We start from the raw sequence: 16,780 nt of genomic DNA, 5'->3' as shown, positions 1-16,780 counted from the left end.
CGCCAAAACCCTAGTGATTTTTAATGTTGGCAAGGGTGTCTGCGGCTTTTAAAAATGGCCACAAAACTAGACAGAATTTCGTTTTGCATTTTCTCGCCCTCGTCTGTCAAATTGACTGCAAATAGTCTCGCCTTACGCGTCCAAAATATGTCAACGGGTATTTTTATTTATAGTACTTGAGTAATTAACATTTCCATTGAGCAACTGAGTTCATAACGCAATCGCGAAGGGTTGGAGCTGCGGAGATGGTTGTGAGGGGGTATTATCCTGGATTGTGAAGGTTGTCCGATAATTTTTGGAGATTGCTTCGTTGGAGGGGCTGTAGATAATTTTTTCAAGACAATTAGTCCATCCTGAAAGTGCACAGTTGGTGACTTTGAGAGTTAGAGTGATCGGAGTGAACGAAGGATGATCTTTGTGCGGAGTTAGGGGTGCGAGAAGGAAGAGAGCTCGTCATTATGTCTCCTGGGGTTAATGATGGACCCCGAAAGACTGGAACACTCCCCAAAAGCAATAGGAGAAATGATCGGAACCGAGATGTTGCTAATGCGACGAGGCAGGTTGGGAGGACTGCTTATGACAGACGACTGCATCCCAACAACCTGGTACGTAAGGGAAAATAGCGCAAAATGAGGCGTTGTTAAAGTGGCATAAACACAACTTGAATTTTGGAGATTAAAATCGGAAATAATTTCTAAACGAAAGTTAACATGAATAGAAAGGTTCTGATTGAATTTGTGCTCTATTGGCAGTCTGGTATTGTCGATAATTATTTGTTATCTAGGAGTGAACAATTAACATAGCGTCTTATGAGAGAATGCACTTTTGAAGGTGAGGAAATAATTAAAATCTTGAAAAAATCGCGAAATGTCAGACAAAATTCATAAAAATTCTGTGCCCCATATGAAAATTATCGTCAGTGTCAAACTTTCGTAATAAATAATTTATGTTTCTGCGTGCCCGAAATGGCCTGTTATGTCGATACACCCTAGTCAAACGAGCGAATATTATTTTTTAAAAATAATTGAAGAATGGACTTGATGGATAAATTTTTACAGTCGTCAAAGTTCGAATTCATGGGAAAAATTATCAATGATAAATCATTTTTTTTGACTTTGTGGATTTAATTTTCCTCGTTACACTCAACGACTCAACTGGGGTTTACTCATGCTACTTTAATCATTAATAACTCAAGATGGTAGAGTGAAATTCAACAATTTTTTTTTCGTTTTGAATATACTTTTTCAAGATCCAAAATGAGTCCTCATTTATCATAATCACATCGTTTGGTCGGGAGATATTGATCATTTAAGAAAGTTCATTTTACCTTATCTTCAACTTGAAAACAAAATTATAACAAATAATAATTCTAATGAATACTTTCAAAAATGACGTTTATTTTCCCTATAATTAATTAATCATAATGAGATTCATTTACATTTTAATTACCTTTTTTCTACTTTTACTAGTACCTTCAACCCGATGTATTGTTTCGAAGATTTAAAACAATAATTGGTAGAAATGGAAATGGAATAAACAATAATCTTAAACCGATTGCTTTATGATTATTCTCCATTTCATTTTTATTTCTACCAATTGTTTTCAATTATTTTTATCGACAAACAATTCGTTAACATCTTTCGTAGTTTTAAAGTTAATGTTTGAAATTGAATAAATGTTGATATTAATGCAAGAACTACAATCAAAGACAATAATACCCCTGATGACGAGGCGTTAGATAGCAATAACATAGTTTTAGTTAGTGCCCAAAGAATGAAACACCTATAAATAGAAGATGAAAACAGTGGGGAGGATTTCTATCTAAGAATACATATCCAGAGACTTCTAAGTCGATTCATTTGAGGACCAGCTCCTCCACCAGTCTCTTCACTTCACCCATTGAAATTCAATCGCCCATGTAATATCTTACATTTTTCCCTCGAATAAATTCATATTTGGACAGTATTCGTGTCACAAAGCGAAATAATTCAGAGCTCAACTCTTAGAATTTAAAAAATAACTTCCCTTCTGCAGTAAGTCCATTCTTTTCTCCATTTGAATATTAAATATGGTAAATTTTCCAGCTTGATTGGCAGCCAGTGAGTGACCGGGAACCTGGCAGAACCACGAAGAATAGTAACGCGAGGTCCACATCGTCAGTTCCATCGACTTCGTATCAGGACCTTGCTGATATCGGTATGAACTATTTTTCATGGCAAAATAAAGCAGATGATTTATTTCATTTTTTTCATTTCCTAACGAGATTAATAAATATAAATAAAGGACAAAAATACTTCAAGAATGAAAATGAAAAATACATGAAGATATTATCAATTGAAATGAAATGGGATGTGAGTAATAGAGAGATCATAAATACATTTTGTCATCAATTAATTTAATCCTATAATTGAGCTCGTGTTGTTGGATCTATAAGCTATTTGACAGAGAGAAAAAGAAAATATAAATTATCACATTTTTTCATCTCATAAAAAAATTAGTAAACATTAACAAAAGACGAAAATTATGTAACGAAAAAAATTATTAATTGAAATAAAGTGGGATTTTAGCAATAAATAAATCGTAAATATATTCATTACTGAAATTATTGAATTAATTGTTAAATTGTCATTATAGATTTAATCCTGCAATTGGAGTCGTGTTGTTGTATTTATGTGAAAATAAATCGGAAATAATAAAAAACAGAAATAAATTTAAAATTCATTTTTAGCTTCATACCATCGACAGTACAATTACACTGGAGAGGATTACATCCCCTGGCAGGAAATGGCTCAACCGATGGACTCACGCGCGCAGTCCCCTCCAAGCCTTCAAAATTCAAAACCCACGAATGTCGACAAAATGGTAATAAATCATCGTCTCAGTGATTCATAAATCAAAATTAACAAATTTACGAATTTTTGATCCTCAGCCAGATCGTCGTCAGGTGGAGAGCCGATTGAATCAGATCCGAGACTATATCAGAGTGACATCAACCATGATGGACTCGTTGAACCAATCCTCTGATCCAGTAAGTGTTTATTTTTTAAATGATCAATTTGTCATTTCTGCACCCAGAGAAAAGACATATTTGAATATAATAAAACTATTCGATTTTTTTTCATTCATTTTAACAATATTTTCGTTCGAAAGAAAGAAATAATTCTTTTAATGCAGATTAACTCAATCCAAATGAATTTTTCTATTAATTTAAACAATATTTTATACATTCAATAAATTTATTAATTCATATATTTATTTCAATGAAAATTTCTAAATGAAATGAACGATTTATTTGATCCAAATAAAGGATCATTACTTGTTAATAAATTTTTTTTTATTAAAAGGACAATTTATCTCATATGAATAAAAATTCAAATAAAAATCAATCAATTGCATGAATTTGATTGACACAAATTTTGTTTAGTTCAGATGAACTTTTTCTCTGGGTGTGCACCAGTGTATTTCCACCGTAGACCTATTTTTACCCATATTTATATTTAAATAGCGTGCACGTGCTCAACACGATAAACTAGCTAAAATGGTGGAGGATCTGTGTGACAGTGAGACGAAACTGGCTAAACTCTTGGAGGACTATCGTGGATTGCCAGATGAGGTGTCATATCATAACATTAATATGCACTCTAATACCAATATTAACATTTCATATCCGCTAAATCGATCACTAATGTTTTTCGTTTTGCTTTTGTTTAATTTCAATTTTTTTAATTTTTACATTATTCATGGGACGAGTTTTCACTAACGAACAGCATGAATTCCAGCTAAAGCCCGATGACCGCCAGTCCCAGTGCTCCAGCCAGATGAAGTGTTTCACTGAACTGCTAGACATGCTTGGCTCTCAAGATAATTTTGTCATATCTAATATTAATCAGAGGGTGCGTTTATTACTAACAAATTTCATTCACCAATCAATAATATTATTTTTGGAGGAAAAGAAAAGTATCTGTCTTCAATCGTCAATAACTCCAGAACTGCTGAGTAAAATTCCCAGTTTTGTCTTCACTTTCAAGATAACTTTTCAAGCTTTAAAATTAGTTTTGACTCATCCAAATCGTATCATTTGATCTGAAGTTACTGACGATTGAAGATTCGTTTGTTTCACTCCACTTCCCACATCTCTGAGCCCAACGAATCTTCGTTTCTTCAATTATCATGTTCATTTCATTATTTAAACAAATAAATGAAGTTAAATAATTGAAGAGTCCCTAAAATCACTGATTTACGTAAATGAACGTTCATTAATTCAGAAACCCTCACAATTCCTAATTTTCTACTTGCTTTTGTACATTAATTTTTTTCATTTCTTATTATCTTCAATCTTCAATAATTCTACAACGATTGAGTGAAACTCCCCGATTTTTTTTCCATTTTGAACATATTTTTTCAATCTTAAACATGACCTCCGACTCATCCGAATCGCATTGTTTGATCAGGAGATATCGCTTGAAGATGCCTTATTTCACTCCCCTTTCTGCACCGCTCAAACAAATCCATTTATCAAACAAAAATAAACAATGCAAATAAACAATACTATAATTATCGCAGATCGATAGAGAGGATGGAGAAGAGCCCCTCGAGGCGAAGCTCCGTAAGAAGATGGAGGCGTCCCAGCGTAAATTAGCGCAGCTCCAGGAGCACCAGGCGAACCTAGTTGGGATGCAGTTGAGAGTTCGTGAGAGATTGAACGAGGCTCGTCAGGCCCAACAGCTGCTGCTCCTGCAGGAGAACGAGCAAGCCAATGCAGCTATTCCCCTGCCCTATGACAATGGGAATCGTTCCCAGCAGCAGCTGGTGAACGATGCAGACGCCCTCGAGTCTGAGACAATTGCCCTGAGAGGGAAATTAACGCAGCTTCAGAACAAAAAGAAGCAGATGGACACTCTTGTTTCCGAACTGCAGGCTGCGGAGTTGTCTGACAGGGCCAGCTGCAGTTCAGAGAACTCTAAACACACTGAACGCGACAAAGTTGCTGAGTTGGAGGTCCTCAAGGCCCAGTTGGCCCACCTCAAAGGGCTTATGGAGGAGGCCACGAGGGTCAGGGATGCCTTCAATTCAACATCTGAAACCGATGCTGAGGCAATCAATGGGTGCTGCGAGAATGGGGAAGTGGAGGAAGATGGGGATGTTGCTGCGTCGTTCAACTCCTTTGACAGGAACAGTGAGACTGATGAGAGTCCCGGGAAGTTTAATAATTCTAAGGAGCAACTGACCGTTGAACAAATTCAGGTACAATTTATTCAACTATTTTTTGTCATTTTAATATTTATTGAAACGGAAATCTATGGTTTTCACGTCTGTTGAGTTGGAAATTCTCTCGATTCAATTTGTTTAATTTACTTGATTACATCTTATTTTCTTTTGTTTTATGTAATTTGATTCAGTTTTTTACAGACGAATTAGAAGACTTTTGTTGGTTTTTGGCTAGAATTTCCAGAAATTTCGTCATTTAAAATTCATAATTTGATGAAGAGTAAATGGAAATAGTAGATTTTCGGTCAATTATTTTATGAAAATTGATAGAAATCAGAGAATTTGAAGTGAAAATTCAGCAATTCTAAATGAATTATCCTAGACTGCAATAAACTGTCAAAATTGAAAGAATATCCAAAATAAGAAAACATTACATCTCAATAAATTTACTCTCCGCTTCGTCAAACAAGTAATTTCTTTAGTTAAATCAAAGAAACATTAGCTCATATTAGAAAAAAATCCATTAAATGTCAATAAAATCACAAACAAACGTAAAGTTTACTTAATTCAATTAAATAAATTCATCGACTCAATTAGAATTCAATTGGATTTTGTTTGCAGGCAGTGACTCGTGAATTAAAAGAGCAACAAGTCCTCCTCCAGTCAGCCAGAGCCGAGCTCCAGCGTCTGAAGAATCCCTCCTCATTTCCCCCAGTTCCAGCTCCAATGCTATTCTTACCAGGCACAACGTCCCCCTCCTCATTCGCTGCATTCACTCCCTCCGATAAAAAACAAAGCAATAACAACAATAACAATCACAATAACAACAATAATGCCCACGTGGATGTGCCACAGGCACCAGGTGGTCATGAGAATCAGGGCCAGGCGTCCCAGGCGACTAGGGCGCAGAATAAAAAACGTCAGCTGGAGGAATTGGTACGTAAAGATCAGAGTCAGTCGTCGAGTGTGAACCGAGACGTTGGAGCTGCTGGATGGGGGAGTAGGAGGGGCTCAAATTCACACAGGAGCCACACTAGTACACCTGCTAATATTTGGCCTGGACCTAGTGCTATTGGTGCGTGTTATTTTTAATTACTTATTGAATCATCGTCATTGTCATCAGCATTGGGTCTAGTTTTCCAGCAGCCCATCTTGTTTCGGTTTATTATTAACATTTTTCGTAATCCCTGAAATAATAAAAATGCGTTAATTTTTTTATTATTTTCAAGTAGACGAAATTATTACGAAACATTTTTTATTCCAACAATACAGATGTACTATCATAACTTGAAAATATTCAGGCTTTTTTCGTTGAATGCACTATTCTGCGTAATTTTTAATTGTTATGAAACTGATTACACAAATGCAATATTTTTTTATTTGCAATTTCAAAGCAGAGAGAAAGTAATTGAAAATTTACAGATCTAGTAAATCTTCAATTACCAATACCTCTTGAAAGATTTTCAAAATAACATCAGGCTCATCCAATTTTACTTTATCTATCTCGAATTATGACAGATTGAAAAATACATTTTTTGTCTTTTACATATTCGTCCCTTCATAATTAATCACCAATGAATGTCTCACGTAATTAAATTAATTACAGTCGGAAGTTCAAACGAGCCAAGTGTAGACGGTATATCAACAACGGACAATCTCTTAGACATCGGACCCCACGTCCCAGCAATTGAGAATGGATTTCCCCCGAGCTGGTGGAACATGTCGGCCCCTCCAGTGTCCCAACCCCAAGGTCCAGCCCACTCGACCGAGTACTACCGTCAATTACTGATGAGCTCGCAAGCCCAACAGCTCCAGATGATGAGTACAACGATGCAGCAGTGCTGCCAACTCCTCTGGGCCCAGCAGCGTGAGCTCCAGTCAATGAGATCAGCTATAACCCAACTCCAGCAGCAGTTTCGGCAGGCCCAAGCACCTGGGGTCAACGAGAATCGTGAGGACTACTCGAATCTGAGTCGATCCATTCATCATCTGGAGAACACTCTGGACTCAACACTTCCACCTAGTTCATCTCTACCGAATCTAGTCTCACTACCCACCACTTCACAGACACCTGCTCATCCTCCGATAATAGCTTCAGCCAATTCTCATCAGCATCATAATCATCAGCAGTTGAACAATCAGGTACCACCTGGCAATCGGGCCAACAACTACTGGGACAATTTTCGAAGGTAAAATTTGTTGTTATTTGGGGGATTATGGTTTTTGCGGGGGAGTAATCACGAAGGGAAATTCTAAAGATTTTAAAGTCTAAATTAAAAATTTAAAGAATAAATTTAATTATATTTTAATCAACCTTTCAAAACGTTAAAGGCTAATTTTAAAGGGTTTAAATTAAATTGAGTTTTTAAGATGTACAGTTGTTTTTTTTAATTTTCAAACATTTCGAAAATTTCAAGAAATTTATAAGGATTTTTTAGAATGTAGAGACTTCAGAGAAATTTCGTGAGATTTTAAGATTTTGCATTGAAATTTCAACAATTTTGAAGGATTTTCTGGAATTTTTTGACCTGTACATTAGATTTCATGAGTGATTACCCCCTTGAATTCCAATTTCATTACTGAAGTGTGGAAAAGAGATGAGATGAAGAAATGTCGTTTAAAAAATTTCTACAAATTCATCGAAAACTAAAGATAAAATGAAGCTCACTCATCCCTTTGACCACAAAATCAGAAAAATTGAATGATTAATGATGAATTGATGGGCAATTCAATGTACCTCATACCACATCGATCAATAAAATGTCTACAATCTGTATTTCGAATCGCGGATTCAATCTCCATTCATTCATTCACTTCTCCGTCTCCTCTCAAAGCCTTTCTACTGTTTATCCCGTTTCCTCATTGATCCCTTTCCTATTTCTACAATTCCAAACATTCAATAAGGCAGAACATTTCGTAAATAACGACGGAGCCGGTAGGTACCTCGCATAGGTACGTAAAAAGCCTCTGAGCATTGCCTGATGAAGAGTGTAATCGAGACAAATCTCTCTTCCTAACGTGTGGTTTTATCATCTCCATTTTCGTGAATAACAATTAAATTGTTTCCTGCCATTACTAGAATTCAGATATCAGTGTTTTTTGGTTTCGATTTTTGGAGGGTTGACAATTATCCGCATGATTTATACTAATTATTTTTGCTGGTGTTTTGTGGATTCTAGTTACTCCAGACAGAATCTTTTGTCTGGAACCCCTAAAACATTGAGTGATTCAATGCCAGGACCGTCTAGCAATACTAACACAACGACTAATACAACAGCAAGTGGACTTCATATTTCACATTTGTAAGTAATTAAATAAAATTTCAATTCAATTTCAATTCAATTTCAATTCAATTCCAATTTAATTTCAATTCAAAGGCGAGACAAGAGAAATCGTGAGCACGCTGCTGACAATCTCTCCCTGCCCTCTCTCACCGGTTCAGACGCCCAGTACTCCCTAAACCTCCAAATGCAGTCTAATATTCAGTCGCACGAGCGAGAGATCCCAGCATCGAGAACAAATATTTTATCGAATGAGGCTGCACAGATGCAGCAGGTGGAGAACTTCTGGGAGGACGCACACTCGTCCTTCCGATTGGTCCCAGAGAGCAACGAAGACATTTATTCCCTTCGTCATCTCAATGCAGAAATGCGAGACGTTCTAGTTTCCCTGGTTGCTGCCAACAAGAGGAGGCCAGATTACCTCGTCATTATTCTGAGGGAGATCAAGGCTATCAGCGAGGATCAGAGACTGCGACCGAGGCTCCTGAGGTCCCTGAGGGCTCTACAGGACATGCAGACCTCCAGCAATCCTCTGGTGATTATCAGGATTGATTTGACATTAATTTTCAAATTATGGGTTTAGTTGTTTGGGAATTTCTCTGGGACTATTGGTTGTGGAGAAAAATGTGACAGGAACTTTTTGTAGCTTATGACATTCTCTACAAAAAAGGTCTTATGGGGTTTTCGTCTCAACCTGATAGTTTTGGAGTTTTGCGAGATCTTCGATTGAGAAATGTTTATCTTTTCAATTTTTTTAATTGAAAAAATTTCAATTGCGGTTCAGAATGAAGTCCCGGATCAGACAGCCAGTGAGAGCTGTCAATCCAGCGATGATGACTCTGATGTTGGTGCACGGGGGGGTTCGTTGATGAATTCAAACGTTGAGAGTCAGTCGCTCCTGACGGAGATGTTCTTGCCGATGCATTCTTCTATGCAGGTGCCACAGAGCATTGCTGCACCATTCCCTGAGAATTTTGATTTTGAGGTAATGTTTGAGGACGAAGAATGATAGAGGATCTTTGCAATATTTGCACGGTATCAATGAATGATTTTTCAGGGGGCAATGCAGCTGGAGACCATCAATGCTCTTCCCTCGATGTCTTCTATTTCCGCTGGGTACAACGAGGACTTGGCTGAAGCTGATCAATCCCGTCCGGACGCCTCCAATGATCAACAGGTAGTGAATATTCAAATAGTTTGGTGATTGATGATTACCGAGTCAACCAAGTCAATGTTAAACATTTTGTGGTGAAAATTTCAAGTATTCTAAGAGGAAAAATCGATTTTAAAAATGGATTTGGGTGTTAAGAATTGATATTTGGTCTAGAAAAATGTTTGTTTGAGGAAAACATGGACCGAACCCACAGTTTTGGTTCGAGAAATTTGTTTTAATCATTCCACGAGATTGCTATTTGCTTTTTGTTTCGATTATGCAATTCTCAAATGCAAGAAATTAATTTTTAAATAGGATAATAATGATGATGTGATAGCAAACTTGCAGCTTCACTCTATGAGAAACTTGAGACTGTCGATTCTCCAATATTGCGAGTTATTCACGTTTGAAAAGTTCATCGCATTTTCATTTTTTCACAATTCTCTGGCCTCACGAATTATTTGCTTTCAAGAACTCCTTCGATGAAGGAAGTGACGAAGGAGAGGACAATGAGCCGCTCTCCCACATGGCCCCAGTTCAAGGAGCTGCAGCTGTAGAACTAGACAGAGAACAATTCCCTGGTCAGGATCCAAATGACCAAGAAGCTTTCGGTGACAGCCCCATACTGGATAGAATTCCCACGAGACTCCTCCATCACTAGCGGTGCTTCCCTCCCTCTCCTTCATTCCTGTTCTCGCCAGTGAGCCTTAAACTACTTATTATTAATTTCTTCGTGATAATGCTGTCGGTTCAACTCTTTGTAACGTTATTTCTTAAATCGTTGTAATAAACTGTATTGAAGTATATCGAAAACGAAATATCCATTCATTTCTATATTTTTAATTAATCAATTATTCTGTTGAGTGAAGAATAATTCATAAAAAATAAAACATAGAAGTGGAAATTCGTGGTAGCTCAACTGGTAAGAGCATCAGCTCAGTTATCTGAACGTTGTGGGTTCAAATCCCCCTGACGAGAGACGTAACGCCAGATGAACAATAAATAAAAAATCGAAAAACAAAATCACCTTCAATTTCATAGAAAAGTATATATTTATTTAAAGTACAATGTTAAGTTATTTAACAATAAATGCCTTGCAGCACACAGGTAGTAGTGAAAAAGGGACTTATGCTAATGAACGAGACTATCAGAATTCAGTCTCAATAGTACCATTATCAAATTGCAGCTGACGTTGATGATGGTAGACCGAGCAACCGTGTGTCTCCATGAGCATTGTCTCATACTCGTTGCCATGTGCACTGGTGCATCTGTCGCTCACTCTCTCACAATCAATAATTTCATTATTAACGAAATGACTATTATGAGGTTTACCTGCTGCCTGTGTGCAGCGATCGTTCGTCAGCATTGAGTGACATGTCAGAGTCAGTGGATGGGGCGTTATATATAGTGGTGACGTGTCATTGTGCATCTGTGGTGATCTAGGCTCTCGGGGATTTCTGGGACCATGGTCAACGCGGCTGTTACCACCGCCTCTGAAACGAAAGCCGCTGTTTTATCATTTTATTAGAATTCGCATACTGTGTGACTTCCAGATCTATTTCAATAAAAATTGAGAAAAAAATTAGAAAGTTTACTTTTGGAGGAAGATTGATGATATCATTTACAATTTGCTATTTTTGGAAAATTATGGGTATTTTCCAGAACATTAAATCTATCAACAAATGGAGGGAATCGCTTCATCAATTTTATTGTTATATCGAACAAAAAATTTCATTTTGTTATTTTGGAAATATCTTCGTAGGGAGTTGTTTTAAGGAAAAATGTCATAATACCTTTTCTACGGCTTTCGAAATTTGCCACAAAAAATCTCTTCTCACATTTTCCCCTAAAACGCTCGTAACTCTCATTTGAAGCTCATTTTTCGGACATTTTACAATGATTTCATTATGTAAACTTTGCAGATTTCAAATTGAATCTCGATATTGAACCGTGAAAAAAAAATTAAAAAATCTGAAAAACCTGGAAAGTTTACTTTTGAAGAAAGCCTAATGGAATAATTTAAAAATTACAATTTTTGAAAATGAGCATTTTCTATAAATAATTCATAAACAATCAATTTTCCACCAAAAAAATCAGTTGTTCGGAATCGTAACAAATTTATTCCTAATTTATTCAGAATTTTATCAGAAATCGATTTCATGCCTTAAAAAGTAAGGTAGCTGAAAGTTTAAAAAATTTCAATCACTTATTTACAAACAACGAATATTTAAAAATCAAGATGTAATGTTAATGCCGCTGAATATGCATGATTCTATTCAAATTTCTCTCCCGCAATTTAATTGATAAATTTGATGACTGAAAATGTAAAAGAGAAAACTGTAAAAGCTACTTGGATATTCTGAAATAAAAAACCCTCAACGCTCCGCTCCCCGAACGAAAAGTCTCCCCTACCTCCTTTGAACCTCTTCATGAGCAGCTCCCGTCCTCCAGGCTCTCCCCCATCCTCGCAGTTTCGTTTGCGACTGCCATGAAAACTCATCCCCTCAACTCCACCACCCAGCACCGCCTTCCCGCCACTCGCCATCTCTGGAATCACGTAATGGTTATTTTGGCAGCACATGCCCATACCACTACAATGCTCCTCAGTCTCCATTTCCATGCTCATGGTACTGTAATAATTCTCCTGATAGCTGTGCACCGCTCTCTCCACTCCTCCAATCGTCGTCAGCCCCAAGTCGTCAGATTTGTGATAATTCTGAACACAAACACTTGCATTTTCACCTCGTGAATCAGTCGGACACATCGGAAATTCACCGATCGGTGGTACATAACCGTAATAACCGTTCGAGGAGACGTGCGAAGGCCCAATATTACTGCAAAGAACCTTCGTTCCACTCATCCCCGACATTGTTTACGCTTTATTGAGGGATCAAGGGGTCAGGAATTTGGAATTGCTGTTGTGTTGAGCTGTTTGAGGGCCTGTTGAGCGTCCGATGGGGTCAGGCAGATGAATTATCGTGATAAAGTGGAAATTATCGGGGTCAAGGGGATGTCGGGGTGATCGGGGATCGTTGGGGGCTGTCGTGATGGCAGTGGTCTGTTCCTGGAGGCTTGTTTTCAATTTTTTTAGGGATTATTATTGTTTTTTGGAGAGACGCGGGACCATGCGGCCGGTCTCTGCGATTGTTTTACCCGACTGAAAGGGAAAACCGTTCGGCTCTCTTCGGCTTCCGACTTTCCCCACTCTGATCCGGAGCGACGATGGTTGGTTGTCAAAAATTACCGTCATTTTACCGATTTTTTTAACACTAGCGTCGTCTCGGGGTGTTGATGCTGTTTTTAAACATGCGCGAATGGAATGTAAAATTCTTTGAACTGTCAATTTTGCCATCGACTCGACGCCCGTCAAAACGACCGTTAATTTACGTCCCTAGTGACGATGTCAGCGAGAAAACTTGTAAAGTACATTCTCACAAACTTCGTGAAATCCTCGATTTTCTGATTTTACTCGGATATTTTCACGTGATTCCACCTCAGAACTCGAAATTCGAGGGGAGAAGTCAGAATTTGTGACCAAAAAAGTAGAATAGATCGAGAAATACACGAAGATGTCTTCGGGAAAGGTTATACAGGTGCATTAATCATTTTATCTTCACTCATGTCAACTTTAATCGAAACAATACAATAATAATATTCAACAATTTCTTCAGGAACTACCGGAGTTACAAATATTCAGAACAGTGCTGTATCATTGCGTTGTTATAATCGTCCTACCAGTTTTGTCATTTTTTCTGAGTAAAATGTTCATCTTCGATGGTAAGCGCAACTCATTCATCATCTATTTGCGTATTAATTCGTGGATATTTATTTTTTACTTCTGTTTAGTGCTGCACTCGGAGAAATGATGCTTTTGAATTAAAAAAAATTTTACTTTACATTTTTCTAGTCGTTTCGACAATATTTTCGGTGGAAATTCAAGAACTGATGTATTTGTTCCAATGAAAATGTTTTGATTATGTGCATGCTTCATTAGAATCAAGAAAACACTGATTTATACCTTTAAGGATAACCAAGTATCTTTTTCAGTTTGATACAGACCACACTATAGGTTCAACGTCTTTCAATCATCAAATTTGTCAATTAAATTGCGTAAAGAAAATTTTAAAAAATTGCGAATATTCAGCGTCATTAAAACTACATTTTACACGGAATTATCATTTTTTAAAACATTTTTTGTTTATAAAGAAATAATTGAAATTGTTTAAACCTTCGAAAACAGATCTTTTCAGCCATGAAATCGATTTCGAGTAAAATTCTCAATATAAATAATTTTTTTACGATTCCAAATAAATTATTTTTATGGTGGAAAATTGATTGTTTATAAATTATTCATAAAAACTGCTCGTAATTTTCAATTATTGCAATTTTTTTCAGATATTTAAAATGTTTTCTAACGGTTCAGTATCGAGATTCAAATTCAGATCTGCAAATGGAGCTCAAATGAGAGCTCTGATATTTGACTACAAAAGTAGGAAAGCATTTCACTGGAGAAAAAATAGTCAAAGCACTTGCATATCCTTAAAACTATTTATTTGATTCATATAGTTTATTCAGGGCTGAGGCTAAATGAACCATTTTCAATCATCAATTGCTCGAGACTGGCAGAGTGAAATTCACTGATTTTTTTTCATTTTGAAGATATTCTTTCAAACTTTAAAATGAGTTTTGATTCATCTAAATCGCATCGTTGGATCGATATTGATGATTTCTTATTCAACTGAACGATTCATTTATCTGGTTTATTTTTCGAACTTCTCAATGAATGCATCTTTTTTTTGTTCTCAGGCCTATTGGGTTTGAACACTGTTCCAAGCAATGTTTATTCTGCAATTGTTGCAGTACTGGTACTCCATGGGGCTTTAGGAGCATTTATTTACAGAGCATACTTTCAACCTGACAAAGCACAATCCAAGAAAGATTAGATCATTCCCGTGGATTTATTTTCTACCATTAGATTATAAAATTAATGTTTTCTATGTGTTAGAGATCAATAATTGTATAGCAAATTAAATATTCAGTTATTCATTTAAAAAACTATTTTTTCCCGTTTGAAATTGATTTCAAAGCTCATAATTTACTCTAATACCATGGCTGTCTAATTTCTCTCTAACTAAAATGTTTAATAACATTTTTTCAACCTGATAAAGCGCATTCCAAAAAATATTAGATCAATCCCCCTGGATTTTTTATTCCCCAGTAGCTTATAAAATCAATATTTTCTACAAATTAAAGATTAAAAAAAATTTTTAATTGGAAAAAAAAATTTTTAAATTGAAAATCTATTTCAAAGCTCATAATTTACTAAATTAATAGAAAAATGAATACCATGGCTATTTAATTTACCTAATCTACCGCAATTGTTCATTAGTTTCTCTATTATTCCTGCATTGAAGTGGTAATTATGGAAATTCCCTCATGTATCACCACTTCAATAAGCATTTCCCACCCTGAAAAATGAAAAAAGCACATGGCGACAGAAAGCAATGCACTTTGTTATCGTTATAATTGTTCAGCAACTCATTTATTTCACCATAAATAATTATAATCATGTTACGTTATTTCATTTTCCCTAAATTTCGGATACACAAGGAACAATTTTCATTGGATGTAAATATTTGTGAACAGAATGAGGGAAGGGCTGTACGAACAATTTAACCATTTATAGTGACAAGTTATTTCTTAATATCAATGTCTCGTGTAGCGAAGAAATATTTTCTATGGACGTGAATAAAGAACTAATTGAATGATAGTTTATGTTTTTTGTCACTTATGTACAGTTGGTTTCAGGCGTTGGATGTTGATTCATCATTTTTTTCACCGAATTTGATTGTGGATGGAGGACGATTGGGAAAAATAATTGTGGGATGAAGCGATAAACCGTAAATGTGGAATTTTGTATAGATTATTGAATATGAAATTGATTAATTAGGTCGATAGGACATTTAATTTAAAGGAATAACTTATTTTTTTCAAGTTCTAGATTAATTTCTCAAAATGAAAATTATCATGAAAATTTCATGGAATTTAGTTGAAAATTTTCTCTATACAAAATGTTTGACAACATTTTTTTCCTAAAACCAGTCATCTTGGGATTATTTGGATTTGATTAATCAAAATTTGCATGAGATTTTTTTTCTTGATTTTTTAATGAGTTATTTCGTTATCTCTTTTGAGTTTTAGGATGAAATCTTAATAGACATTTTTTGTAGAAAATTTTCTCCTCAACAAAAAATATCTAATGACATTTTGCTCCAAAACCACTCATTACTAAAATAATTGCGTAATTTAAAAAATTTACCTCGCCAATAGCTCATCTAAACATTTCCAATTTCAATAACCATTCTCACAGAAAAATTTCTTTTTCGACAACATTCACTCTCAACATTTAACGCTTCATCCCTCCACCCCTAACATAATCTCCAACTCCCCACCAGATCAGAAAATAAAAAATTCCATAAATGCACCCCACGTACATGCGACTGAGCCCCGGAATGCTCGGCAATATAAAACCCCCCTAATCGCCAGCGATATGCCCGACCCCTGAATTTCAATTTCAATACCCCTAATCCCCATCCTCAATCCTGAAAACCTAAACTCCTCCAAAAATTGTCTGTCCCTGCGCTGTTGCATTTCGAGGAATTACAAACAAAATAATTCCCCAGTACCTCATCTACACTGAGAAAAAAATATATTTTTGCCAAATATCCGATGACTTAAGAGAAGTAGTTATCTTTTCAATACCGTATTTCTCCAGTCGAGTCACTGCTAGGCAATCCTCATTAAGTTTTAATTATAACAATTACATTACAAGATGATCATGTTAGTTATGACCCTAATTATCAGCATTAAAAAATTAACCAAAATTCTGCCCTCTAGAAAATGAGAAATGTAGGAAAAATGAATAATCATTGTAGTAGTTCATCCAAGGTCATAAGCAACATAGTCATCCTCCAAAGCAACATAATTATCGTAATTAAAACCTGATCAGGCTCGTCTGGGAATGACTCGATTGTAGAAATACGATTTTGAAGAAATAAATACTTTTCTCAAGTAAATAAATGTTTATCAAAAATGATTCTTTCTCAGTGTAAGCCCTCTCCCTGCCCCCCCCCCCCCC

At 36.0% G+C, this 16,780-nt stretch overlaps 3 protein-coding genes across 6 annotated transcripts; 2 read left to right on the top strand and 1 right to left on the bottom strand.

The window, feature by feature from the left end:
- Window positions 1-64: 64 nt before the first annotated feature.
- Window positions 65-10,455, top strand: LOC107041059 (putative uncharacterized protein DDB_G0277255). Of its 4 annotated transcripts, none has more exons than XM_015261417.1 (14): window positions 65-605; window positions 2,085-2,196; window positions 2,729-2,862; window positions 2,930-3,028; window positions 3,506-3,613; window positions 3,780-3,893; window positions 4,564-5,244; window positions 5,830-6,283; window positions 6,815-7,397; window positions 8,388-8,510; window positions 8,586-9,024; window positions 9,274-9,474; window positions 9,547-9,666; window positions 10,115-10,455. In XM_015261417.1, the coding sequence occupies exons 1-14, from the start codon at window positions 459-461 to the stop codon at window positions 10,301-10,303; spliced, it is 3,504 nt and encodes a 1,167-aa protein (XP_015116903.1). In that variant the 5' UTR covers window positions 65-458; the 3' UTR covers window positions 10,304-10,455. The 4 variants fall into 4 exon arrangements, with proteins under 4 accessions (XP_015116903.1, XP_015116905.1, XP_015116906.1 ...); XM_015261421.1 differs by lacking the exon at window positions 65-605 and adding an exon at window positions 1,859-1,918; XM_015261419.1 differs by lacking the exon at window positions 3,780-3,893.
- A 220-nt stretch (window positions 10,456-10,675) lies between these two features.
- On the bottom strand, window positions 10,676-12,789 carry LOC107041060. The gene is made up of 2 exons (XM_015261422.2): window positions 12,055-12,789; window positions 10,676-11,133 (listed from the first exon to the last, which is right to left on the bottom strand). The coding sequence occupies exons 1-2, from the start codon at window positions 12,509-12,511 to the stop codon at window positions 10,790-10,792; spliced, it is 801 nt and encodes a 266-aa protein (XP_015116908.1). The 5' UTR covers window positions 12,512-12,789; the 3' UTR covers window positions 10,676-10,789.
- On the top strand, window positions 12,682-15,412 carry LOC107041061 (vacuolar ATPase assembly integral membrane protein VMA21 homolog). Its single transcript, XM_015261423.2, has 3 exons — window positions 12,682-13,235; window positions 13,314-13,419; window positions 14,449-15,412. The coding sequence occupies exons 1-3, from the start codon at window positions 13,212-13,214 to the stop codon at window positions 14,583-14,585; spliced, it is 267 nt and encodes an 88-aa protein (XP_015116909.1). The 5' UTR covers window positions 12,682-13,211; the 3' UTR covers window positions 14,586-15,412.
- The last annotated feature ends 1,368 nt before the right edge of the window (window positions 15,413-16,780 follow it).

Source organism: Diachasma alloeum, unplaced genomic scaffold, assembly GCF_001412515.2.
Source record: "Diachasma alloeum isolate Michigan unplaced genomic scaffold, Dall2.0 Dall_scaffold_00354, whole genome shotgun sequence".
NCBI classification, from domain to species: domain Eukaryota; kingdom Metazoa; phylum Arthropoda; class Insecta; order Hymenoptera; family Braconidae; genus Diachasma; species Diachasma alloeum.
Note: the sequence above shows the minus strand (reverse complement) of the source record. Positions and strands in the feature narration are given on the sequence as shown.